At 44.4% G+C, this 27,614-nt stretch overlaps 1 protein-coding gene and 1 long non-coding RNA gene across 2 annotated transcripts in view; one reads left to right on the forward strand and one right to left on the reverse strand.

Annotated features, from left to right (window-relative positions):
- The first annotated feature begins 2,770 nt into the window (after nucleotides 1-2,770).
- LOC103219553 (uncharacterized) lies at nucleotides 2,771-14,418 on the forward strand. The gene is made up of 5 exons (XR_492020.3): nucleotides 2,771-6,326; nucleotides 8,240-8,339; nucleotides 8,664-11,495; nucleotides 12,944-13,067; nucleotides 14,317-14,418. It is a non-coding gene; the product is annotated as an uncharacterized lncRNA (long non-coding RNA).
- A 730-nt stretch (nucleotides 14,419-15,148) lies between these two features.
- Nucleotides 15,149-27,614, reverse strand: part of ENTREP1 (endosomal transmembrane epsin interactor 1) — a 66,692-nt gene continuing 54,226 nt past the window's right edge. The window contains exons 7-11 of the mRNA XM_007969440.3: nucleotides 23,548-23,677; nucleotides 23,282-23,360; nucleotides 21,377-21,529; nucleotides 18,555-18,847; nucleotides 15,149-15,426 (exon numbers count right to left, since the gene is read on the reverse strand). Coding sequence (XP_007967631.3) covers nucleotides 15,223-15,426; nucleotides 18,555-18,847; nucleotides 21,377-21,529; nucleotides 23,282-23,360; nucleotides 23,548-23,677 — 859 coding nt within the window. The 3' untranslated portion in view covers nucleotides 15,149-15,222. The remainder of the gene's footprint in view (nucleotides 15,427-18,554; nucleotides 18,848-21,376; nucleotides 21,530-23,281; nucleotides 23,361-23,547; nucleotides 23,678-27,614) is intronic.

Genomic DNA, 27,614 nt, shown 5'->3' on the forward strand with positions numbered 1-27,614 from the left:
TTGCTGAGGAGTGCTTTACTTCCAATTATGTAGTCAATTTTGGAATAAGTGTGATGTATGCTGAGTAGAATGTATATTCTGTTGATTTGGGGTGGAGAGTTCTGTAAATGTCTATTAGGTCTGCTTGCTGCAGAGATGAGTTCAATTTCTGGATATCCTTGTTAACTTTCTGTCTCGTTGATCTGTCTAATGTTGACAGTGGGGTGTTGAAGTCTCCCATTATTATTATTATTAATGTCTCCCATTATTATTCCCATTATTATTGTTTAATATTAATATTATTATATTATAATATTTTAATAATATTAATATAATATATTAATATATTATATTAATATATAATAATATTATATATTAATATTAATATATTAATATATTATTATATAATATATTATTATATATTATATATAATAATATATAATATATTAATAATATTAATTAATATTATTGCCATTATTATTAATTAATAATATTAATTAATAATATTTAATAATATTAATTAATAATATTAATCCCATATTATTATTAATGTCTCCCATTATTATTATTATTATGGGAGTCTAAGTCTCTTTGTAAGTCTCTAAGGACTTGCTTTATGAATCTGGGTGCTCCTGTATTGGGTGCATATATATTTAGGATAGTTAGCTCTTCCTGTTGAATTGATCCCTTTACCATTATGTAATGGCCTTCTTTGTCTCTTTTGATCTTTGATGGTTTAAAGTCTGTTTTATCAGAGACTAGTATTGCAACCCCTGCTTTCTTTTGTTCTCCATTTGCTTGGTAGATCTTCCTCCATCCCTTTATTTTGAGCCTATGTGTGTCTCTGCATGTGAGATGGGTCTCCTGAATACAGCAAACTGATGGGTCTTGACTCTATCCAGTTTGCCAGTCTGTGTCTTTTCATTGGAGCATTTAGTCCATTTACATTTAAGGTTAATATTGTTATGTGTGAACTTGATCCTGCCATTATGATATTAACTGGTTATTTTGCTCGTTAGTTGATGCAGTTTCTTCCTAGCCTCGATGGTCTTTACATTTTGGCATGTTTTTGCAATGGCTGGTACCGGTTGTTCCTTTCCATGTTTAGTGCTTCCTTCAGGGTCTCTTGTAAGGCAGGCCTGGTGGTGACAAAATCTCTAAGCATTTGCTTATCTGTAAAGGATTTTATTTCTCCTTCACTTATGAAACTTAGTTTGGCTGCATATGAAATTCTGGGTTGAAAATTCTTTTCTTTAAGAATGTTGAATATTGGCCCCCACTCTCTTCTGGCTTGTAGAGTTTCTGCCGAGAGATCTGCTGTTAGTCTAATGGGCTTCCCTTTGTGGGTAACCCGACCTTTCTCTCTGGCTGCCCTTAAGATTTTTTCCTTCATTTCAACTTTGGTGAATCTGGCAATTATGTGTCTTGGAGTTGCTCTTCTCGAGGAGTATCTTTGTGGCGTTCTCTGTATTTCCTGAATTTGAATGTTGGCCTGCCCTACTAGGTTGGGGAAGTTCTCCTGGATGATATCCTGAAGAGTGTTTTCCAACTTGGTTCCATTTTCCCCCTCACTTTCAGGCACCCCAATCAGATGTAGATTTGGTCTTTTTACATAATCCCATACTTCTTGCAGGCTTTGTTCATTTCTCTTTCTTCTTTTTTCTTTAGATTTCTCTTCTCGCTTCATTTCATTCATTTGATCCTCAATCACTGATACTCTTTCTTCCAGTTGATCGAGTCGGTTACTGAAGCTTGTGCATTTGTCACATATTTCTCGTGTCATGGTTTTCATCTCTGTCAGTTCGTTTATGGCCTTCTTTGCATTAATTATTCTAGTTATCAATTCTTCCAATCTTTTTTCAAGATTTTTAGTTTCTTTGCACTGGGTACGTGATTCCTCCTTTAGCTCTGAGTTTGATGGACTGGAGGCTTCTTCTCTCATCTCGTCAAAGTCATTCTCCGTCCAGCTTTGATCCGTTGCTGGCGATGAGCTGTGTTCCTTTGCAGGGGGAGATGTGCTCTTATTTTTTGAATTTCCAGCTTTTCTGCCCTGCTTTTTCCCTATCTTTGTGGTTTTATCTGCCTCTGGTCTATGATAATGGTGATGTACTGATGGGGTTTTGGTGTGGGTGTCCTTCCTGTTTGTTAGTTTTCCTTCTAACAGTCAAGACCCTCAGCTGTAGGTCTGTTGGAGATTGCTTAGGTCCACTCTAGACCCTGTTTGCCTGGGTATCAGCAGCAGAGGCTGCAGAAGATAGAATATTGCTGAACAGCAAGTGTACCTGTCTGATTCTTGCTTTGGAAGCTTCCTCTTAGGGGTGTACTCCACCGTGTGAGGTGTGGGGTGTCGGTCTGCCCGTAGTGGGGGATGTCTCCCAGTTAGGCTACTCAGGGGTCAGGGACCCACCTGAGCAGGCAGTCTGTCCGTTCTCAGATCTCAACCTCCATGTTGGGAGATCCATTGCTCTCTTCAAAGCTGTCAGACAGAGTCGTTTATGTCTGCAGAGGTTTCAGCTGCTTTTTTTTTTATTTTGTTGTTGTTGTTGTTGTTGTTGTTTAGCTGTGCCCTGTCCCCAGAGGTGGAGTCTACAGAGACAGGCAGGACTCCTTGAGCTGCTGTGAGCTCCACCCAGTTCGAGCTTCCCAGCAGCTTTGTTTACCTACTTAAGCCTCAGCAATGGCGGGCACCCCTCCCCCAGCCTCACTGCTGCCTTGCTGGTAGATTGCAGACTGCTGTGCTAGCAATGAGGGAGGCTCCATGGGTGTGGGACCCTCCCGGCCAGGTGTGGGATATAATCTCCTGGTGTGCCCGCTTGCTAAGATCCTTGGTAAAGCGCAGTATTGGGGTGGGAGATACCCGATTTTCCAGGTGTTGTATGTCTCAGTTCCCCCGGCTAGGAAAAGGGATTCCCTTCCCCCTTATGCTTCCCAGGTGAGGCGATGCCTCGCCCTGCTTCAGCTCTTGCTGGACGGGCTGCAGCAGCTGACCAGCACCAATTGTCCCGTACTCCCTAGTGAGATGAACCCAGTACCTCAGTTGAAAATGCAGAAATCACCTGTCTTCTGTGTCGCTGGCACTGGGAGTTGGAGACTGGAGCTGTTCCTATTAGGCCATCTTGCTCCACCCCTCCTAAATCTTTCCTAATGGTATTAACAATAGCATCACAAAAGGAGTTCATATTTCCAGTTTTTTCCACTCCAGCTCATACTCTCTGCTGTCACTGGGCTTACTAAGGGTCTCCTCATGCGCCTCCAAGAGTAAAGGCTAATGGATTTAGCTTGGCATTCCAGGGTCTTTGCAAGCCTGGTTCTAACTTTCGTCATGCCTCATCTGTGGCCCCTCACTGCTCCCGGACACGGACAGCTTTATCCTGCACCTGCAACACCTGCCACCCCATTCCTGCCCATGCAAATCCTATTCAGTCTTCCTGCCTGCTCATAGGGTGAATGACTTGCTGCTTTGTGATGCCTCTAGTATTTTTTCCAGTATTTAGCACATTGGAATGTGATGTATCTGCTCTGCCTCTCTTCTCTGCTGTTCTGTGATTGTCATGAGAGTGGGACGGTGTCTGGTTCACTTCTTTACCCATTACGCCAGGATAGCACCTGGAACATAGTACATAACATGGGATTTTGTTAAAAGAATGACCACCAGTTAGCTAAAAACATACAAAAGTAGCAGAAACATCCTTGTTTTAAGTCATCAGCACCACTTCCCAGAAACAGCAATGTGGGAGGTATCACATCCAAATCTGACCATGTCTCATGACCTCCACTGTGTTCGCCTCAGAACAAGCCACCACCTTCTTTACCTGAATGACTGTAGCAGTCCCCTAACTGGCCCCGTTTCCTCTCTTCTACCCCATCCCATCCCTCATTTAGCAATCAGAGTGACCCCAATAACATGATGAAATCAGATTGCATCTTTCCTCTGCTCAAAACCCTCCAAGTGAGTCCCATCACACTGGACTAAACCTAGGACCTTGCAAAGCCCTGATCTGATGCCTGGCTACCTCTCTGATTTCATTTCCTATTCATCATTCCTTTGCTTACTCCATTCCAACCACACTACTCCCTGAACACACACCGAGAACACTCCTGCCTCAGGACCTTTGTCCCTGCTATACTTTCTCCCAATATCCCTGTGGCTGACTCTCATTTCATTCAAATGTCTGCTAAAATGTCACCTCATCAAAGGGGATTTCTCTGAGCACCTCCTCCAACACAGTGCAGAGGACCTACCATGGTCACTCTAAGGTAGCAGTGCCCATCACCTCCTATCCATTATTTTTCTTCATAGCCCTTATTACCATTGCTGTTACTTCAATTATCTTTTTATTCATTGTCTGACTCCTCCCATTCAAATATCAGCTCTATGAGGGCAGAGACTTCATGTGCTTTTTCCACTTCTTTATCCCCAGTACCTGGGGCTATACCCAACATTTCATTGTCACTTGATGAATATTTGCTGAGTGAGTGAATGAATGCAGGCATGAATGAGGGTGATCTCTTCTCTTTATGCCACAGGGCATGATGAAGCTTAGATTTACAGGGAGAGCAAGGAATGAGATCTGGAGGATGGCTTTAGCCTAGGCAAAATCCCCTTATTACAAATCCCATGGCAGAAATAAATTCTGAAAGGTCTGCATACGCAGCCAGTATCACTGTGATGGGTTTAAAAACACATTGTGAGAGAGAAAAAATTCCTCTTTTCACCCATGGCTAGCTTCATGGTTGAGGACCCTGTAACAAAAGACAAATTAACAAGAGAAAAGGTGTACAAATTTATTTAACATATAAAGTTCATGTGACATGAAAGCCTTCAAAACTGAAGACCCAAAGGACCAGAGAAATTTGTGTATTATTATGCTAAGTATGATGAAGTAGTGGATAGGTGTAGACAAGTATGTTTTGACAAAGAAGTTATGGTCTAATGGTAATAAACTGGGGAAAACTTAAGCAAGGCCTGGTTGTTCATGTTGCTCTCTGTGTCCTTGCATCTTCGGAGACAAAGACGTTCCTTTCCTCGGGTATAGGAAGGGAACCTCTAGAATGAAGGTTTTGTGACCTGCTTTAGGAGAGAAGAGTGAGGAGAAGGTGAAAGTGAGTTTCCTGCTTCTACTGTTTTCTCAAATGCCAAGGTGGCATATTTTGGGGTAGTGTGTTGCTGTGGTTTGTGGTTTGAGTGTGTTCCCCAGAATTCGTTGGAAATTTGGTCCCAGTGTGATGGTATTGGGAGGTGGGGTCTTTAAGAGGTGATGAGGTCTTTAGGAGGGATTAACACTGCTCTCTCAGGACTGAGTTAACGCTCATGGAGGTGAGTTCTTGCTCTCAAGGGACTGGATTAGTTCCTGTGAGAGCATGGTGTTATAAAGCAAGGCCACCCCTCATGTTTTGCCCTCTTTTTGCTCATGCCCACTTCCCTGTTCACTTCTCTGTATGTAACAACACAGTACAAGTCTTTGCCAGAAGCTGTCACCATGCTCTTGGACTTCAGTCTCCAAAACTGTGAGCCAAATAAACTTTTTTCCTATGTAAATTACCCAATCTCAGGCTGGGCATGGTGGCTCACTCCTGTAATCCCAGCACTTTAGCAGGCGGATCACCTGAGGTCAGGAGTTCGAGACCAGTCTGGCCAACATGGTGAAACCCTGTCTCTACTAAAAATACAAAAATTAACCAGGCATGGTGGAATGTGCCTGTAATCCTAGCTACTCAGGAGGCTGAGGCAGGAGAATCACTTGAACCCAGGTGGTGGAGGCTGCAGTGAGCCAAGATGCACCACTGTACTCCAACCTGGGTGACACAGCAAAACTCTATCCAAAAAAGAATCACCCAGTCTCAGGTATTTGGTTATAGCAACAGAAAACAGACTGAGATATGTGTCCTGAACCTCATCAACATCCATACATATTTTAAATACCCCTTCCTTCAAAAGGTACAGCTCAATTTCCCTCCCCTTGAGTGTGGGTAGGACCTAGTGATTTGCCTCTAATAAACATAAATGATGCTATATCACTTGTAAGATATGTTATAAAAGGACTGTGGCTTCCATCTTGGGTGGGCTTTCTGGTTTATCCTCTCTCTCTCTCTCTCCTCTCACTCTGGGAAGCAAGCTGCCATGCTATGAGCAGCCCTGTGGAGAAGCCTACATAGTGAGGCCTACATGGTGAGAATTTCTGCATGGTGAAGTCTTGGTAACCAGTGAGAAACTGAGGCCCATCCATAACTGCATAAGCGAGCCTGGAAGCAGATCCTCCAGCCCCACTTGAGTCTTGAGATGAGTGTAGCTCTAGCCAAACATTTGATGTCAACCTCATGAGAAAACCTAAGCCAGAAGCACCCAGGTAAGCTGCTCCTGAATTTCTGACTCTCAGAGCCTGTGACATAATAAATGTTTGTCACTTGGGGATAATTCAGTACACAGCAATAGATGACTAATAATTTGGTCACCGTGGTTTGTCAAATTCCCTGCAATAAGTAATCCCACACTGCCAGTACTTGTCTTTCCAGGTGACTTTCTACAAGAATTTCCTCAGGTCACGGCTTGTGGAAGAAGATGGCAGGAGCACTGAAGCCAGTCCTTTCTCGCACCAGCAATATGGTGCATGTAGTGAGGAAAACATAGCCTTCAGGGTTGGACTGGGCTGGATGTAGCCTCACTTAACCACATGTGTGATCTGAAACACATTACTTAACACCCAGAAACTCCTTTTAATCATTTGCAACTGGTGATAGTAAAACTACCAATATGGTAAGATTATATTGAGATTAATTCTGCCAAGTGCCTGGCACAAGATACACATTATAGTTCATTCTCTTTCTAGTTCCTTTTTCTTGTTACTCATGGCCTCAGAGTCTTTTCTTACTGCTGCCGATCTCAAAAATGCCAACCACTTACCCAAAACTCAGGTGTAAACTCCGAAGCCTTGTTCTTGAACAACGGTGGATTTATTGTGAAGCCACTGAAATTCAAGTATCATAGATTGTCCCATAATTAGCCCCTTTCAATGCCCTGTACCTAATTTTGTGTTCTTCTTTTTCCAAGGGGGTCCCTAATCACAATGAAAATGTATACGATTCTATGGGACTCAATTCAAGCAGTGATAAGAAAATCCATTGCGCTAAACACTTTATCAAAGTAAGAAACTAACATGAAACGAATTCAATTTCCAGCTCAAAGCACCAAACAAAGAACAACAAAGTAAAGCAAAAGAAAGCACAAAAAAGAAAATAATAAAGTTAAAGGCAGCCAGGTGCTGTGGCTCACATTTGCAATCCTAGCATTTTGGGAGGCTGAGGTAGGAGGATTATTTGAGCCCATGAGTTCCAGACCAGCCTGGGCGATGTGGTGAAACCCCATCTCTACAAAAAACACAAATATTAGCTGGCCGTGGTGGCATGTGCCTGTAGTCCCAGCTACTCAGGAGGCTGAAGTAGAAGGATCACTGGGCCTGGGGAGGTCAAGGCTGCAGTGAGCCATGGTCTCACGACCGCACTCCAGCCTGGGTGACAAAGTGAGACCCTGTCTCAAAAAAGAAAAAAAAAACTAAAAGCAAAAATTAATGAGAAAGCAAATAAACAGTGGATATAATTAATAAATAAAAATAGGTTTTTTAAAAAAAATAGCTAACAAGAAAAAAGAGGGGAAACCATAAATATATAAAATTTAAAATGGCAAGGGGGATAACCATTGGAACAAAAGAATTTTTTTAATTATAAGAGATGACAAATTTCTATTCAAATGAATTTGAAAAACTGGGTAAAGTAGACAGATGATTTCCCGGGGAGATAAAAATTACCAAAATTGACCCTCACTAGAGTTGGAAAGTTTAAATGGACCAATTTTAATAGAAGAAATAGAGAAATTTATTAAGGAACTATTCTGCCCAAAAGCACCAAGGGCTTTGACAGGAAATTCTACCATGCCTCCAAAGACTAGTGTTCTCTAAAATATTTCAGAGCCCTGAAAAAGAAGGAAAAGTTCCCAATTCATTTTATGAATCTAATAAAACACTGATACCCAAACCAGATAAAGAGTATACAGAAATATACAGACCAGCATCATTAATAAAATGCATTGAAATTTTTTGAAATAAAATATTAGCAAACAGAATCCAATATCACATTAAGAAAATAATACACCATGAATTAATGGGATTTATTCAATAATTCAAGGTTGGTTCACTATTCAAAATCCATTAATACCATAGTCCACATTAATAAACCTAAGGGGGAAAAATAATCTGATTATTTCCAGAGATACTGAGTGAGCCGTTGACAAAATCCAGTACCCCTTCATGAAACAAACAAAAGTCAACTAGGACAAAACAAAAACCCTCAAGAACACAGGAACTGAGGTATGCTATCTTTATATTTTATTTACTTATGTATTTATTTATGTCCTAAAGCTAATATCTTATTTAATGGAGAAACATCAATGGCATTTCCTCTAAGATCAGGAACATGACAAGGATGTTCTATTTCCACTACTCTTCAACATTGTACTAGAGATGTCCGCCAAATGTAATTAAACAAGAGAAATCAAGTAGAGTCATAAGAGATCGGTAAAGAATTGTGAAGACTATTACGAAGATTACTTGAACTTAATCTTACGTTAATAAGACAGCTCTGGAAGGGCTCACAATAAATGCCAGTCATTATCTTTTTTTTTTTTGAGACAGGGTCTCGCTCTGGCACCCAGGCTGGGGTGCAGTGGCACTATCACAGATGACTGCAATCTCAACCTCCTGGGCTCAAGCGACCCTCCCACCTCAGCCTCCCAAGTAGCTGAGACCACAGGTATACACCACCATGCCTGGCTTTTTTATTTTGTGTGGAGACAGGGTCTCACTATATTGCTCAGGCTGGTCTCAAGCTCTTGGGCTCAAGCAGTCCTCTCACCTTGGCCTCCCAAAATGCTGGGATTACAGGTGCAAGCCACTGTGCCTGGCCGCACTATCACTATTTGTAAGTGACACACTGGTGTTACCATTTCAGCTCCCTATGATTTCCAGTGATGTGTTTCTTTCGCCTCCCCAGAGTTCCCTGCCGCGGCAGTCTAGAGAAGAGCAAGCAGTCGGCTGTAATGGAAGGCAGGAGACACAGGCTAAAGTTGTGGCATGCTGACACTTGCAGCTCGTATGAGACCAAGCAAATCTGTTTACCACTCTGGATACTGGTCTCCTCGTCTGCAAAATGAGGAGAGAGGCCTCCGTGCCTGACATCTCTCATATTTTGGTGTATGATTACTGTTGAACACCTGCTTGCCTCCACCAAGCAGACACGGGGCGGCGGGAGAAACAGCTCACGACCAGAGCAGAATAATCCCAGCAACTCTCCTTGCTTGGAATTTTTTTCTGCCTAATCTGTGGCCCTGCCCCCAGTATGAAATGTTCCTTTTGGATCAGAATTCATGAACAGTGTCTAAAAGATTCTGGGAAAGCCTCCATAGACCTGGGACCTACAGCCACTTTGCCAGAGAAGAACGATGAATCATCCTGAATTTTGGCTCTAGCTTCTTTGTTAGGGCAAAACATAGAGATCCTGCCAGCTGTTGGAATGAAAGGAGCATTTTTCTTTAGACAGTGACAAGCCTGAGGCAAGGGACACAGTGTGATGAGAGTTCCCACTCAGAAACAGAGGTGCTCCTTGGAGTCTGACAAACTCGCCCCTTGACCAAACTTGAGTAGGGCTCCTCTGAGTCATCTTTCTTTTTCTTTTTTGATGTTTTTTGTTGTTGTTGTTTTGTATTTTCGAGAAAGTGTCTCACTCTGTCTCTCAGGTTGGAGTGCAGTGGTGCAATCATGGCTCACTGCAGCCTCAACCTCTTGGGTTCAAGTGATCGTCCAACCTCAGCCTCCTGAGTAGCTGGGACTACAAACATGCCTGGCTAATTTTTACACTTTTTTGTAGAGATAGGGTTTCACCATGTTATCCAGTCTGGTTTTGAACTTCTGGACTTGAGTGATCCTTCCACCTTAGCTTTCAAAGTGTTGGGATTATGGGCATGAGCCATTGCACCCTACCTTAGTCCTCTTTCTGACTCTTGGACTCTTAGTTCAGTTTTAGCAAGAATACTGCTGAGTCAGTTTAGCAAAAATCTCCTATCCTTGATATCTGATCACATTCCTCATTCCCTACCCTGATAGCTTATCACCCTGGCCTGCCTTCAACAAGAATCCTAATGAGTTGGTCTATCAAGAATTGCCCCAGCCCTCATGTTGCCTCTTAGTACTTTTCCATCTACTGACCCCAACATTGCTCCTTGGCTATATAAATCTCCACTTGTCCTGCTATGTTTGGGGTTGAGTCTGACCCTTCTCCCCTATTGCAGAACCCCACTGCGGTGGCTCCTGCTTGAATAAGTCTTCCTTACCATCTTTTTTTTTTTTTTTTTTTTTTTTTTTTTTGAGACGGAGTCTCGCTCTGTCGCCCAGGCTGGAGTGCAATGGCACAATCTCAACTCACTGCAACATCCACCTCCTGGGTTCAAGCAATTCTCCTGCCTCAGGCTCCTGAGTAGCTGGGATTACAGGTGCCCATCATCACACCCGGCTAATTTTTGTATCTTTAGTAGAGATGGGGTTTCACCATGTCGGCCAGGCTCATCTCGAACTCCTGACCTCAGGTGATTTGTCTGCCTTGGCCTCCCAAAATGCTGGAATTACAGGTGTGAGCCATGGCGCCCAGCCCATTACCATCTTTAACAATAGTCATGAATAACTTTTCATGAAGAATTCCCAGGATGGTGAACCACCTGCCACGTGAGCCTGTTCGATAATCAGGGATGAGGGATCCTTCACAGCAGCCTCTAAGAAACCAGGCGTGTGCCTGTTGGTCTCAAAGTCACCTTCTCTTGGCTCCTCCTCCTTGCTGGGGCCTGGGCGCAGTTCAGCAGCCAGGAGGAAGACGGCTTTGCGTTTGTAATTTGTGATTTGTGTGTCCCCTCTCCTTGCTCAGCATTCTACCCTCAGCTCCTGGTTCACAGCCTGGTCCCCTGGAGCTCCATAAATACCTGTTGAGTGAATGAGAGGATGGAGGCTCCTGCAGAGAGAGAGGAGTGGAAGGCGTCTTTGGACTTCAGACTTGGCTTTCCTGGCAGAGGCCTCAGGGAGGTACAACATGGAAACAAAGATGGCCTTGTCCTGGGCCCTTCCCTCCCCGCCCCACCATCCTCCTCTGCATCCCACAGCAGCCTGGGGGGAGGCGGAAATGGACCCCTTTGTTCTACTTCCAGAGTTCCGCTCCTGCGGGGTGGAGGCCTGGCTGCAGCCCCCTCCTTCCTCTGCCAGTTCTTCCTAATCCTGAAGGATTCTCCAAAGCCTTGGAGACCCACACCGTGAGTCTAACTGTGAGGACGGGCCTCACCTCACAGGTAGCCTCAGAGATGGACATGGGTGCAGAGAGAAGAGGGGGTCCCCACCTGTTCCCTCCCAGTCCTCTTCTTCCGTGTTCCCAGGGCCTGTCACACAAGACAAACGAAACTGGGAGGCTCTGTCTATAGTGGAACCCAGGTGAGCACTAATCCAGTATGGCCTGCAGACCTGCTTTTCCCTGGTCCCTGACATGAGTAAATTCAGAAAAGGAGGGTCAGTGTTTTGAGATGTTAACATGATAGAGTACTTTTATGACTATTGAATCAAATAATTTTTCAAGGGTTTGAATGGATTATCAGACCATGAAAAGATACAGGAAACTTGAATGCATATTACTAAGAAGTGAAAGAAGTCCGTCTGAAAAGGTTATGTAGTACCTGATTCCAAGTGTATGACATTCTGGGGAAAGCAAAACTCTGGAGACAGTAAAAGGACCAGCGGTTGCCAGGAGTTAGGGGAGAGAGGCATGGCTGGGTGGAGCACAGAGGATTTCAGGGCAGCAGAACTACTCTGTATACTACTACAGTGGTGGATACATGTCACTATGCATTGTTCAAATTCATGGAATGGACTACACCAAAGGTTAACTCCAGCCAGAAGTCTTAGTCTCTTACCCCTGCCCCATTCTTAGCATTGGGCCTCAGTTTCCTTTTCTGCAAATTGAGGGGGTAGCATGATCTGACCTACCCAATTTGACAGTTCAGCTAATGTCTGGTTCTTTTGACAAATACAGGCAGCCTCTGGCAATTAGGGGCCATAGACTCCCCCTCCAAACCTCACCATCAAGATGTTCCAATGAAAGCAGGTCTTGTTCTGCCAGCCAGCCACGCTCATTGGCAAGGCTGCACAAAATAGTGTGTACGCTTGGGGAAGTCCTAGCTGTCCTCAGACTCTCAGACATGTAGCTTGCTTGAAAGGTTGGGGTTCTGAAGGAGCAGCCTGCATCTCGGTCCATCCTGTGACAGTCTCACAAAGTGGGGACCAGATTCTGATGCCTTATTGGTACAGAGGCAACGATGACTGTGCAGGGCTCCTAGCTGTCTACATTCATGAACATTATTTACTTCACCAGTGAAAACTTATTTCAAATATCCCTTATGCTGATTAATCAACCCTCGGGTGTAATTTTGATGACCACATTTGAAATGCTTTGTCAACACCTCTGGACTATGGATTCCTAAAGAACTCCAAAGGCAAAACAGCTGCCTTCCCTATGTATATTCAATTAACCTATAAGCATGTGTATTATTAATGCCTAAGTATTTAAAAGTATATTACTACCCAGATGAACTAGCAGGAGATAAATCACATGACTTCTGAGTTCCCTCCCACGCTAAATATATGTAAACTATTGTATTACATATATATAAAAACATATATATATATATTTCCATGTGGTTTTTTTTATTTTTATTTTTCACTTTAATACTCCTTAAAGTCAGGGAAGGAAGGCAGAAGTAGGTTTTCAGATTTCGCCATCTCTCAAGTTGCAGGGACAATTCTGTGAAGCTAAGACAGGCCCTCACTTGCTCCTGGTGTCCATCTAACTGATGCTCTCATGTTTTATGCCTCCTCTCCTCTTCCAGTTGTTGCTGGCAATTTCTCATTCCTCGGGATGGCTGAGGCCATCTCTGTGACTGTCCCCTCAAGACTAGAAGCCAGACACTGTCCACACTTGTGGTGCACACCTGTCTTCCTTGAGCCTTTCAGGTACATAGGGAGGCCTGCGGTGGCGGGTGGAGGTGAGCAATAGGGTTCAGAAGGGAAGGTGGAGAGGGATGCAGCTAGGAAAAAAACAAAAAAAACAAAACTGATTCCAGAGCTGTAAGAAAGGTGCAGCCAGGCCTGAGTGAGGGAAGGGAAGGCCAGTCCCTTCTCTTGCCTGGCTATGGGAATGGGACAAAGTGGTTGGCTAAGAGCTGTAGGGCTTCACTTGGAGAAAGCAGTTTGAGGGTACACAAGCAGCTGTGAGGGAGAGAAGAAACCAGAGGACTCCTAGAGAAATGGAAAGATCATGAGCCTGAAGGGGAATTCAGTTTCTGGGAATGGGCAGATAAGAACGGAGAAAATGTCATTCTGAGATGTCACTGTAGTTCTTCCCCAAACACAGTTGACCCCAGGCAAGAGGCCAGACCCCAGCCTGTTCACAGCCCTCCATCTCTCCCCCATTTCCAGGGCTGTTTCCACAGCCTCCTTCCACCCCAGCTCAGCACCTCCACATGAGTGTCTTTCCCCTCCTTTCCTCCCTCCCTTGTCCCCACCGCAGTTCCCACTCTGGCATCGTTCGTTGGCTTGGAGCCAGGGAATCTGTGGTCTGGGGAGGCAAGCTAGAAGTCTTAACAGCCCTTTCTTACAGGAACATGAAATGGCAAATCCATTTCACGTTTGGGAGGTCGAGGAATAGAGCAGTTTCTGGAGTTGGACTGCCTGGGTGTGAATGCAGCTCCACCCCTTAGCTGCGGAGACACCATGGGCAAATTACTGAACCTCATTTTCCACACCTGTAAAATACGGACAATAACAGCTTCCACCACCTACGCTGTCATGAACACAAAATAGGAGTGTGTACAAAGCTCTTAGCATAGTAGCTGGTGCACAGGCAGTGCCCAGCAAGAAGCAGTACTCCATTTCTTATGTAACCTCTTTACTCAGCTCCTCACCTCCACTCGTGTCTGGCCCAAACTATTCTCCATGCAGCATGGTGATCTTTTGAAAATATGCTGACATCCATCACTCTCCTGATGAAAACTCCTTAACAGTATCTCATTGCTAGCACAGCAGGCAGCCTGCGCAGCTACTGCCCACCGCTGCCCTGACTCGGGGCTGTGGTCACAGTGGCCTCTGCTGTTCTTCATCTCTCTCTACCTGGAACATTATTCCCTGACCCGCTAAGTCATGACTCAGCTCAAGTGTCATTTTCTCGAAGAAGCCCCTCTAACCACCTACTGCTCTTTTTCAGCAATAATCCTCAATCTGTAATTACTTCATTGATTTATTGTTCACGATCCCACGAGAAGGCAGCTCCATGAAGCCATCCAGCCAAGCGCTTGCTGAAGGAATGAAGGACACGTTATCCACGGGTTTTAGGTGCTTTATAAATTAAACCGGTTCAGTGGCCTGCCCAGTGAGCCTGACCACCACAGTTCCAAGTTCCCAGCCCTCTGTACGGTAAGGCCTGGCTACCTAAGTGTAAACAAATATTACACATCAAGCCCAGTGGCCCAAAGTAAACATTTTTATTCTCAGTTCTGCCTTAAGGGTGTCTAGTTTTGCAAGCATGAGTAAATGGAATCAATAATAATCCCCTCCTTAAATGTCTGGCATTAAAATTTGTCACTTAAAAAGTTTCTGGTTTTGCCTAAAGAGAGTGTGATTTGAGGGTGACCTGAAACAAGGCTTGAGGCTTGTGGACACATAGGGTTAATCGCCTTATTTCCTGCCAATTCACAGAGCAGTGAAAGGCCACAGGCAGCTATAAATAGCAGTCAGGCAGATCTGTCCTTCCAAGAGGGAAAGAACTTAGCAACAAAGAGACGCGAGGGGTGAGGCGGGCAAAGAATCATTAGCCCAGTTTCTGCCCGTGCCAGGGCATGTGACCCTTGGGAATGCCGCGAGGCCCAGCAGGGGAAGGAGAGGATCAACGCTTTCATAACCTCCAATGCGGTGCATCCCAAACCCAGACGGGCCTGGACCGACCTGTGCATTTACTCCTGAATGTCCTCCGTCAGCAGACACGGGAGCCAACAGGTGGGAAAATGTGTCCTCCAGAGTGCTCCTTTTTTTGAGGGGGACCCAGTTCCCAGGCAGGAAATGGTAGAGAGGAGGTGGATCCTTTCCCTTGGAGTGGCCTTCTGTCTTCCAGGGTTCACAGGACAGTCTCTCGGATGACCCCAATGAGGCTGTGTGGCCGCTCAGCCTCCACTCGCCGGGACCTCCTCTCGGCTCGGGGCCTCCCCGCCGGTGCGAAGGTGCTCAGGTCGCCGCAGCTCTGGAGGTGCAGCAGGCCAGGCTGTCTCCGCGAGGGCAGCGTGCGGGCCCTGGATGTGCTGGGTTGCAATGGGGCCATTATCTTTGGGAAAAGAGAGGGTGGGGAGAAGTTAAGTAAGCTTTACCAGATGTGGCCCTTTGACCTACCTCCTAGGTCCATCCACCTATCTTAATGTGTAATTGCTTTGAAAAAGAAAGAAAAAAACGCATTTTCCCAATGTGGAACTCACCTGGAATTCCAGGGGTTCTTTGTAAATCCTCCAAATGTCCTACCACTTCCACTGTAGACCCATAAACCACACTTAACTGATTTGTCCACTGCAATTTCTTGCTTTAACATTCTTCTCAGAGCTTTTCTCTAATTTCTCTGAAGCCTAAGTCAGTGATCCTCACTGGCATCTGAACATTATTACTGGGTCAGGGAGGGACGGGTATTGTCAGAAACATGAATTTCCTGCTGAATTGCCACAGAATTCCCACAGCAATGGGAACAGTTAGCCTGGACTCAAGAACCTGCATTTTTAACAAGAATCCAAGTAAAAACCACTGGTATGGGATTGGGACCAGGTGATGGGTTTATAAAATGTCAACCAAGTCAACCAAGTATAGGCACAGTGGCTCACACTTGTAATCCCAGCACTTTGGGAGGCTGAAGCAGGTGGGTTACTTCAACCCAGCAGTTTGAGACCACCCTGAGTAACATAGTGTGACTCCATCTCTACAGGAAAAAAAAAAAAAATTTTTTTTTTAATTAGCTGGGCATGGTGGTTCATGCCTGTAGTCCCAGCTACTGGGAGGTTGAGGCAGGAAGATCACTTGAGCCCAGGAGTTCTAGACCAGCCTAGACAACATCGCAAGACCTCGTCTCTACTAAAAATAAGAAAACTTAGCTGGGCGTGGTGGTGTGTGCCTGTAGTCCCAGCTACCTGAGAGGGTGAGGCAGGAAGATCACCTGAGCCCAGGATTTCAAGGTTGCAGTGAGCTATGACTACACCACTGCACTTTAGCCTGGGTGACAGATGGAGACCCTGTTTCAAAAGAGAAAAAGTCAACCCAAACCATCCAATGATGCTTCAAATGGATCTGATAATCCTTTAATAAACAATATAAAAACTAGGCCAATTTATTTGTAAAAAGTCTTTAAGAATGATTCTTTTCGCTAAATCTATTTTGCAATGTGTCACAAACATAATTTTGAATATATAATAGTATCACTTACTCTGTAAAAATGGCAAAAATATGAAAAATTCCTCATCCAACTGGGATTGAAGAGGAGAAAACTGTCCCGTCAATTTTTTGTACATTGCACAGCCATGTCTGTTTGACCTGTAATAGTGTCAGCAGCTCGGGGAAAACTCGGGGCTTTACTGTTACCTAACATCACAGCACAATCACTTGGGTGACTTTTTGTTTCATTTGTACCATTCTGAGCTTTTAAGGTCATTAAAAGATTATTCCCCCAAAGATGGGAAATTAAATTTTATTAACAATCTACTTAATGACATCTGTCTTTGAGATCTGTCCTTGTCTCCCGATTAAGAAAAGTTCAACATTCATAGAAGTTGACTGTGCTACACAGTAAGTTAGGACAAGTGGTTTTGATATCAGTGAAAATTAAAATGGATCTAAAACCTCCAATATGCGAAGCCAGCTAGAGTCAGAAATAACCAGTCTCCTGCTGTCCTTACCTCCTTCTGCCTGGGAAAAGGTATGGAATTGTGAAACCTCACCTCTAGGGTCCAGTCCTGGAAGGCCCTGCAGATGACCCAAAATCCGTCGCAACAATCTCAGCACCTGAACTTTTAAACTGCCTGAGGCACAAAGATCTAGCAACCATCTGTGATGATAGCATCTAGTGAACTGTATAAGTGCTTGTTCTTTTTCCCCAGAGTTATTTCCCAGGGGGCAAGACTTTGCAGAAGGTCCAGGCCCGCTGCCTGGTGAATGCTCCAGCTCTTAGCTCAACAGAGCTTGGCAGCCTTCCAGAAGCAGCTCCTGTTTATTGGGCTCTTGGGGCCAGAGAGAGGGAAGGTGACAGAGAATGACATCTGGAGTAGCTAAGGGACACGAGGATGTAAAATGTTTCCCCCACACAGGTTAGTAACTAGAGCCTGACCCGTAATCGTAACTGATCACTCTTTTAGAGTGCAAACGCAAGACGGTCTGTGGTTCATGTATCTCTTCATGCAAGGAATCAAATCATTCCTCTCCCTGAATCCCCTGAGGGACTGGGAGAGAGTTTGGCTTCTGGCTTCTGTAAGAAGAGGCCAGCAGGTAGAAAGGGGGAACAGAAGGGAAAGTGAGAAGGGTATTTACTCAATCTGAATTAAAAATTTACCTACATCCTGAAGTTGGTAATTACCCTGAGAAATTAGCCCACTTCAATTGAAGAAGTATTTGTTGGACATTTAATGCACAAAGACACAGAGTCACATAACATCCATACGCCATTGTGGGGTGCTGTCTACGACATCTACCCCACTACCTACAGCAATGAAGCCAACACCTAAAAGGGAATGGCTTTTTAAAAAGGTGGAGAGAAGGCTCCTTCCAGAAGGAAACACCATTCATTCAGAAATAGAGATATAGAGACTACCTAGTCCAACCCTTTACTTTAAAGAGGAGAAACCTGAGACCTAACTGGATTATGTTCGTGCCCAATTCTATCTTTTCTCCAAGTGGCTTCAGTTTCAGGGATTGCCTTGTATTTTTTAATCTATAAGAAGAAAGGTGTTTATTCCCTTAGGACCTGTTGGCTTATCTTGCCAAACATTTCATGGGAATGTGAACAGCCTCTTAGAATCTTGTCAATATTAAAATTCACCTATGTCATCATTTTCAAAGGGCTGAGAAAACATGCCTTATCAAAGGAAACCTTCAATTCAGGAAATCAGATGTTGAATGCACTCCCCATTGTCCATATCCTCCGCTTTTATTCCTGGCATGCACTCTTTTCTTTTTGCAGACATGCTTCCACATCCCAGGAAAACTGGGTTCTCTTCCCTTGAGCCAAGAATGACGTGGGAAAGTTACCACACTTGAAAGCTCCATGGCTTCCTCTCTCTCTCTCCCTCCCCTGACCTCCCAACCCCATTTCCCTGAAGACTGTGACCATGAATTTACTCTGCCTTGGGCAGGAAAGCAGAGAAGCCACTTTAGCTGCTATAAAAGAGTTATCTGATTCACATCTGAGATTAATAATAGAACTACCTGTTCTAGGAAACTGGCACTTGTGATGGCTTCCTCCATGTGCTCCTCATCAGACTTCAAAACAGATTTAATGTTTTCTACAAGTTCATGGATGTCTGGGGTCATGGTACAGGAGGACTGCTCCAGGAACCTTGCCACCAGCAGCTTGGTGTCCAGGTAGGATTTGTAATCTATCAAAGACCGCGGTCTGCATCGCGAAGCTCTCGATCTCAAGCCTCTCCTCAGAGTCACCGCAGCCAGATCCAGTCTCCTTTCAGTCTGTGTCGCAGCTTCACAGCTGAGCACTGGGGCAGCTGTGGGCAGAAACAAACAACGCGAACCCATTGGCCAACCCCTTTTGAACACATGCCCATACCTGAAAGCACAGACCACAAAACTCAACATGGAAAGCATCTGACAAATGCTGATAGCCATGCACATCCTGCTTTTCATCTTGCAGAAGGGGGGAAAACAATTATGACACACGGTTATTCCCTGAAGTCCAGTTCCAATACGATATGGCCCAAAACATATCATCGTGCCATGTGACATCACCCGCAAGGTAAAGCCAGATGGTGGAGAGGAGAATCCAGAATGCAAACCATAATGAAGTTAAGTTTCATGGGGTATGACAAACAGATGGGCATGGATGGGCCAAGCAGGAAAAATGTGGTTGACCCATGAAAGGATGTTCCAAGGAGCAAGGATGAAGTAGTCAATTAAGAGAGGAAAGGGCTGAAGAGAGACAAGACTTGTCAGATGAATGTAATGCTCTGATCACTTTGACTATACCTTTGTCCCAAACATCCTCAAGGACATTGTACTGACTTGTGCTATCGATGCTCACACCATGGATATGAGGTAGATCTATAGCTATTACAGAAAGAGAAATTCAGATGCAGAAAAAGTACACATCATGCTGGAAGTCAACAGAGGGCCTGGGAAATCCATCGCAGGCTCTAATTTCCATGGCTACCTACATCAGCAAGGGTGTAAAGACCAGCAGAATGCTTCTGCACTTTGAAGTGGGTGAAGCAAAACTCAGATCTGGTCATTATGTGTCCAGAAGCCAGCCAGCAGCCTTCAGCATACACAACACTGGCATCAGTCAATGAAGGCCTGATAAGCAGAAATTTAGAAATTCAAAGAAGACAAGAAGCAGGGGATGAGAGAGCAGGTGGAATAAGGGGAGCACTCCTTTTCCTCTGGAGAAAGGCAGGCGTGGGGAGCTCTAAACCAGGATTCAAGACTGTCCTCTCAGGCAGCCATATGCGTGTCACAGAGAGCAAGAGTCTTCCAGAAGCACTCGCCAAAGACACTCATGTGTGAGGACAGAGTCAGGGTCTCCACTCTTCCACTTGAAGGCAACCTGACGCCTTCCACAATGGAGGGCTCCAGCAGCTGCTGTCTTCACCCCTGCAGGTCTGCAGAATGAGAAGGGGTTCCAGAAAGATTTCCCTAAGCTGTGCAAACAGCTAAGTTCCTGTTGAGGCTGGAGTCCTCAACTTGCCAGGTAGGGTGTAGGAGACCCACAGTGAAGGCAGGTCTTGGGAATCAGAAGCCAGGCTGCCCGGCCACTGTGCTTCAGAGACACGCTCAGTACCAGGCGGCAGGATTTCCCCTCCACTCAGAAGCTGCTGTAGAGACAAGAGGAATGTTCTCTCTGGCTCGAACATGGTCAGTCCAGAGCTGTGGCAAATAACACACACTGTCAGACAGGCAGAACCAAGACTGCAAGGGCTCAAGACAGGACCCTGGGGAGAGCAGGGTGGAAGATTATCAAAGTTTTATTTGCATAGGTGTTTTAGAGGAGCAGAGGTCGACTCTGCTAGACTACTTCACAGGAAGAAGCTGGTGCTGGTGGAGTTATAGGAGGTTTTAATATTCTTCCTTTAGTTTCTTTATTTTTTATAATTTTCTACAATGAAGAGATATTTGGAGATGTTCAGGTATTCATATATTCAGGAAAAACTCAGTGTTATTTTAATTTTTAATTATTCAGGTAACAGCTGTACACAAACAAACTTAACACAGAGAGAGAGGTGAAGTGTGTGGGTGTGTGTATTTCATTCTATCCAAATAAAAACAAGGTCAGATTTCAATAATTTAATCATCTACTCATACATAGTAAATATATAACAAACTATAAAAGAGGGAGTATACAAAAATCTTTTTGACTTTTTTTAAGACAGTGCATATTCCCATAGGATTGCAGCATCTAGAAATCAGAACTAGGTGTGCATAACTGTCTTCATGTAGTACCTAGCATAGTATCATGTACCACCAAATTCTTTTGATGACGACTTAAAAAAAAAAAAAACCCTACCACCTTTTTTTTTTTTTTTTTTTTTTTTTTTTTTGATACAGGAGTCTCACTCTGTTGCCCAGGCCAGAGTGCACTGGCGCAATCTCAGCTCACTGCAAGCTCCACCTCCTGGGTTCACGCCATTCTCCTGCCTCAGCCTCCCGAGTAGCTGGGACTACAGGCACCCACCACCACGCCGGGCTAATTTTTGGTATTTTTAGTAGAGATGGGGTTTCACCGTGTTAGCCAGGATGGTCTCGATCTCCTGACCTCGTGGATCTGCCTGCCTCAGCCTCCCAAAGTGCTGGGATTACAGTTGTGAGCCACTGCACCCAGCCCCCACCATCCTTAAAAGACATGGTAGATGTATAATCCTAACATGGACGTAGAATATTTTACTTTCCCAAGACCTCATAAACTCCTTCAAATGACCACTTAAACTGCAGGGTCTTGAGCTGGCCGGAGCCACCCACCTTCACCTGGCTCCTTTAAGCAAATAAGCACAGAGCCCCGCGCAGAGCTTGGGGAATGACGTCACCTCTGTCCTCGGCATGATGGAGCACAGGGTCGCTCTTTGACCTCGTCCTCAGGGGTGGGAGGGCTCTCCGGCTTCTCACAGGACGCACCAGGGTTGAGCTGGGAGTTGGCATGGATGCGTTTTCTTCTGCAGGTATGTTAGGAATGGCCCCACCTGATTTAAAAAAAAAAAAAAAAAAAAAGGCGAAACATAAATTATTTCACCAGCTGCAGTACTCAAAATGCTCAGGAAACACCTGTGAGCCTAAACCTGCCGGGGCAAGGGTAACGCAGTTAATAACATTTACTCCGGCTGCTGGCCCAGTAGGTTTTTATATCTCTGCGCTACGGGAAAACTTGCCTTTCCAAACCACCCCTCCACACCTAAAACAAACAAACAGAAAAATTTACATCCAACAGCAAAATAAAGGAGCCATGCCAAACTGTCAGGCTGTTTTTCCCAAAGGTGCTTAGACTCGTCTCCAGGGAAGCATCCTGGGGCAGTACTGAGAAGCACCCTGACCTATCGGGATGAGCCTGGTTCTGGGAAGGTAATACCTGCACAGATGAGGTGGCTGCTCTGTGGGCTGCAGAACTCCCGGAAGGCTGAATTAGAGAGTCAAGTGTCCACTAAACAAATCTGTAAAACCCCGCGGGAATTGGATAATTTATGCTCATAAAAATAAAATTGCATCATTCGTGAGCCTGAGTTGCAATTCGGGAAACTTTTCAAAATGGAAAAATTCGCTGGGCACAGTGTCTCATGCCTGGAATCCCAGCACTTTGGGAGGCCGAGGCGGGCAGATCACCTGAGGCAGGAGTTCGAGACTTGCCTGGCCAACATGGCAAAATCCCGTCTCTACTAAAAATACAAAAAGTAGCTGGGCATGGTGGCGGGCGCCTGTAGTTCCAGCTACTCAGGAGGCTGAGGCAGGACAATCACTTGAACCCAGGAGGCGGAGGTTGCAGTGAGCTGAGATTGTGCCATTTCACTCCACCCTGGGCAAAAGGAGCGAAACTCTGTCTCAGAAAAAATAAATAAATTGAAAATAAAGTTAAAAAATGGAAAAATTATGAACATACTTAGGAGACAGAACACTGCTTCATAATTCTACTTAGGATAGAAGGTGAACAGAACACAAAGTATTACATTACACATAGTGCTGCTGAAAAATTACCTTCATCTAAAATTGCTAAGTTGATCCATTATTTATTGCCATTTGCGATTTTGTCCTGCTGGACAATTTTCTGGGCCAGTTAAAACCTCCCCAAAGAGAGAAGGCCATAACAATGTTCCCTTAAATTACAAGGATAAATGTAAACTGACTCTAGTACTTACTATAGTACTGAAAACCAGAATTCACTCACTGCTCAGGCAGCATGACCTGGGCCCTAGGTTATAAATGACACAGCAAAATCTCACTGCAAATTCCCCCTGCAATAGAGGAAACTTTTTTCCCCCTGCCAAAAGTCTAGCTGATTTTAATAGGAGGAAGAAAATTATAGATCAGAAAACACAGGAATACCAAATCAAACTCTGTAACCTATTTCACGGTGCCTGAGAATAGTCTGGTTCATAAAAATGTCTAAGGATATCTTTTTTCAGCTCATGTATTTTCTCCCATTTATAAGCCCTAATAGTTGATGGCATTTTTGCACCTGGAGAAAAAGGTAGAGCTTGAACTATTTGCTCCGAGAATATCTGCCCTCCAGCACAATACCAGACAAGATCATTATTATTATTATTATTATTCGTTTGTAGAAACAGGGTCTCTCCATGTTGTCCAGGCTAGCCTCAAACTCCTGGCCTCATGTGATCCTCCCACCTCGGCCTCCCAAAGTGCTGGGATTACAGAGATTAGCCACCTTGCACAGCCTATTTCATCATGTTTTAATCTACTGAATCATGTCACAATGTATCTATTACCTTGAGTCACTTGTGTGCAGCCCGGATCCAGTGGGATCATAGCAGCTTCTGATCCTTCTGCCATTTGGAATGAAGATCCCTGCATCACAGGAAAAAAGAGGATTATTTTGTTGATGTTTAACTCATGGCTCATTAGACCCAGTTAACTCCTTAAAAAGATGTGTGGGGCCTGGTCTCCCTGCTGTTCTCTGGGGGCAGGGGTTGGGGAGATGCTGTGTTTCCCACTTGCAGTCAATGTACTTAGAGAGATGTGGGACAGACAGTACCTGCTCCTGGTCCATCTGGCTCACCACAGCTTCATACGGCGGCGGGGGATCCAGAGGACAGAACACTTCCACACCTTTGATTCGAGCTCCGTAGATGTGTGGCAGGGGAATAACATCAGGACCAACCATCCTAGGAAAAGGAACTCGGCGTCAGAAAGCACATTCTACAGACTGGCCACGTGACTGCAGTGATGCCTGGATACTGGCTTCGCTCTAAACGGTGGGCAAAACCACTCACCTCTCCATACCATGGTCTGCTTGGCCAGGAGAGGGAGAATAACAGAAGCTGCTCTCTGACGAAGTGGCCAGAGTTCCTTAAGCAAACGACAGTGTATAAAATGCAACCCCATCATTCCTTTTAAACCCATCAGTCAAAAAGCAAATAATCCACAGAGACACAGAGCAGATGAGTGGTTGCCAGGGGATGGGGGAGAAGGGAATGGGGAGTGACTGTTTGAGGGGTATGGGGCCTCCTTGAAGTATTGAAAATGCTTTGGAACTAGATAAAGGTGATGGTTACAAAATAATGTGAATGTACTAAATGCTACTGAATCATACACTTTGGTTAATTTCATTTTATATGAGTTTCGCCTCAATTTAAAAAACAACTAAGGATTCAGGAAAATTCAATTATTTCTTACATTCTACATGGCTCTTGTTTTTGTCCTGTGGGTAAAGAACCGTCAACAGCAAAATTCAAAATAATAGCAAAATCCTCCACAAGATTTCTCACTAGTGTTGATAGAAAATTCCACAAATCTTTGCCCAAGGTGCTAGATGATCTAGATAATGATGAACCTAAGTTTTAAAATAATTTATAAAATACATATAAAAGCCAGAAAACCTGTATTCCGCTATGGAGTATCAAAGAATGAAAAGAAAAGGAAAAAAAAAAAAAAAAAAAAAAACAGCAAAAGTTTGTTCTTGAAATACAAAAAGAGGATTTTAAAAAGCTAAAAGAAATGGATGAGAAAACAGATTCTGGGACTAGTTGCTTGCAGGCACTGCCTTTTGGGGAGCAGTGTTCTCTGAATTTATAGTTGTTTCATTTTATTCTTTGTGGGCATGTACAAAATGTGATGGGTGGAAGAAAAAGTTTGAAAAGGATGTCATCTTCTTTCTTCCTAACAATGAAACTTCTGGAATTCTGGGACTGAGAAGAACGAGACTCTGCAACCTGAATGAAAAGACGAGAATGCACTCCCTCATTTTCCTCTATATTTGTCTGTTCATAAGCGAGGCTCTCATCCCTTGCTTGACCTGAAAGGGAAGGCAGAAAGTGATGTGCTAACGCCTGACGTGGAGATGTTTGCAGGTTCAGCACGCAACACGTCAAGCCTCCAGTTGAATGCGAGGCACTAGCACAAAGGGTCCCTTCGTGGGGGAGGGGTCCTGGCAAAGTTATCAAGAAAGAGAGATTCTCCCCTTAGAGCAGGACTTGCCAACAGGCTTCATTCCAACTCCCATACTCCACTGAAACTGTTTAAGAACTGTAAGTGCTGAGTGACTCTGAGAAGCCAGACCCTTCTTGGATCTAAGAGTGAAGATTCTTTCCTGGCAAATGAACAGTGCAATTTGTTTTCATCGATGAGACCTATGGACTTCTATCCTCTCTAGAGGGCCAGCCTTCCATCTTTAATGAGCATAGCCCACATAAGCCATCTTCCTAGCACTTACAAACACTTGACTTTTTCTCTCTAACAAATGACACCTGTATTTCTTTGCTGCTGTGTCCCCTGCCTGGAAAGTTTCTATCCCCAGCTTTGTTACCTGTTTCTTAGCTCTGATGGTCCCTGTTTGGCAGTCCCAACGCAATGGGTACCTATGTGTCCAGAGAGAGAAGAGGGCTTGCTGAGGGCCAAGAGGTCAGAGGAACAGGCCCTGTTTTAGATCCTAAACTATTGTAGAATTTCTTCCAGAAGAATAGCTTGGGAAAGAGGAGGCATACTTTATCCAAGTTGACCACAAAATAAACAGCTTCTATGGTAGTTTTGATAATGCCCATAAAAGCCTCACTTTGAAGGAAGATGCTGCTAGAGTTGACACAGAAGAAAAGTTCCTTTCCAATTAAGCAATTTCTTGTTTTACTTCATTTGTGTTAACGAGGGTCTGTGGAGGAAAATAGGTCTGCTCCATACTGGCAGGTTGGTTTTTGTGTGTTTTTTGACTACTGTTTCTTTCCCCGGATCCCCATGGCTCTCAGTCCTGGCAAGGTGGGTAGAATCACCTTGGGAGGTTCTAAAACTCTGGATGGCCCAGGCCTCACTTCTAGAAATTCTGCTCTCATCGCCTATGGTGGGGCCCAGGAATCTGCCCGTTGTTAGCGCTCCTACGGGATTCCAATGCACCACCAAGATGGAGCACCACTGCAAAAGCAAATGGATAATGGTGATTGAAATTAAAGCCCTGTTCTACTGGGAAAGTTGATCAAATTTTTATTAAGAATGAGGGTCTTCAGAAGACAGTTGCCTAATAAGGTCAGGCTAAGGTTAAGAGCTAAGTGTTTCTTAAGAGCAGGACACATACTGAGAGCATTTTAAAACCCCGAACCAACACTGGGAAAGCCCAGTCTAAGATGCTCTTTTCAGAAAGCTTCTTAAGTCCATTCTCTCATAACGATACTCCCCGCAGCCACATGAAAACAAAGGTGAATGAGGAAACTGAGGCTCAGAAATGGTGACAGACTCATCCTGGGTCACCCTCTGCAGTGACTCTAGAGCTTGAGCTCTTTCGAATTCATCACCAAGTCCCCAGGAAGCCTTCACTGGTGCAGGCTCAGGAGCACTGAAGATGGAAATGCAACGCATGTTCTGCTTTCAGGCTACAAATAGGCCCTGAAGACTTACTCAGGGGGAATGCAGCAGCGAATACACCATTGACCAGAGAATCCTCCTCCTCCTGTACTGGAAAACTGTGCCCTGTGACTGAGTACAGGGTTGCTGCTCGCGGAGTGGGGCCCTCTCGCCCACTCCCTAGAGCTGAGCACAGACTCAACCCCAGCACTACCGGACTCCGCTTGAGTTTGGGTTTGGAAATTCTTAGGAAAGGAAATGAGTGGGGTTTGAGGGGGACTCTGCTTTAAGAAATGCCCATGTCCACCATGTCAATGCCCAAGACCCCCTCAGTCCTCAGTTTTCTTTAATAGGGTACATCGCCAGAGTAAAAACCAGGTCCATGTTCAAGAAATAGCTTGGAGACTCCTTGATTCCTGGTTCAAGCCAACTTCTGAGAACAGAGACACCCCGGAGTAGTGGAGGTGGGGTGCACAGCCCCTCCTGTATCACAAATCAATTCACAAAGTGGCGAATTCATCTTTGGACAGAAACCTCAACTGCAATCAGGCTTCCGTTTATGATAGTAACTCGAGAAGCCTTTTCTCAAGGAGATGCCAACGCATGAAGTGGTTGTATTTATAGAAGTTAAATCAACCTCTTCTGAGAGGTCATAATACCTTACAGGAAATGGGGAGCCTCTGTTGTGTGAAAACTCTGGATAAAACTGATCGCAGAAATAGTAACAAAAACATTCGTGAATATTCTTGCCTGCCTGCTTATGAGAAAGAAAATTACCAGCTGAGGTTAAACCATTAGTGTCTATAAAGTTTATTTATACTGTGAATCTAGCAAAGTTGGTCACATTTTAAAATATTTTTGATAGGACATGTATTTAAATGTGAATAAATTCAGCCCTTTTGAAAAGGAACGTGGACTACACTCTGATATTGGTAAAATTTCCAAAAATTAAGGTGTTTGCCCACTGGCAATATGATTATAGGGCTCTGGGCACGTTTTAGACTGGGCAATGTCTTCTTTCTCACAAGACTGTTTAGATTTAACTCCCTCCTTCTGCCTTCTTTCTAGAAAGTTCTGAATGATAAAGCCCTTGATGAGGAGCTTGTCTGTTTTCTTCCAACCTAGATTTGGCCAGAGGTTGTCTCAAGACTCAGAGACAAATCCGAGGATGTACCTAGATCTTAAAGAATGGAAATATCTGCAGTGATGAGCACTATTACAGTGAAGCAGAGAAGAGAAAGGAAAGCGAGGAGACAGGAAGGTCGGGAGTGCTCA

This window comes from Chlorocebus sabaeus, chromosome 12 (assembly GCF_047675955.1).
Source record: "Chlorocebus sabaeus isolate Y175 chromosome 12, mChlSab1.0.hap1, whole genome shotgun sequence".
NCBI classification, from domain to species: domain Eukaryota; kingdom Metazoa; phylum Chordata; class Mammalia; order Primates; family Cercopithecidae; genus Chlorocebus; species Chlorocebus sabaeus.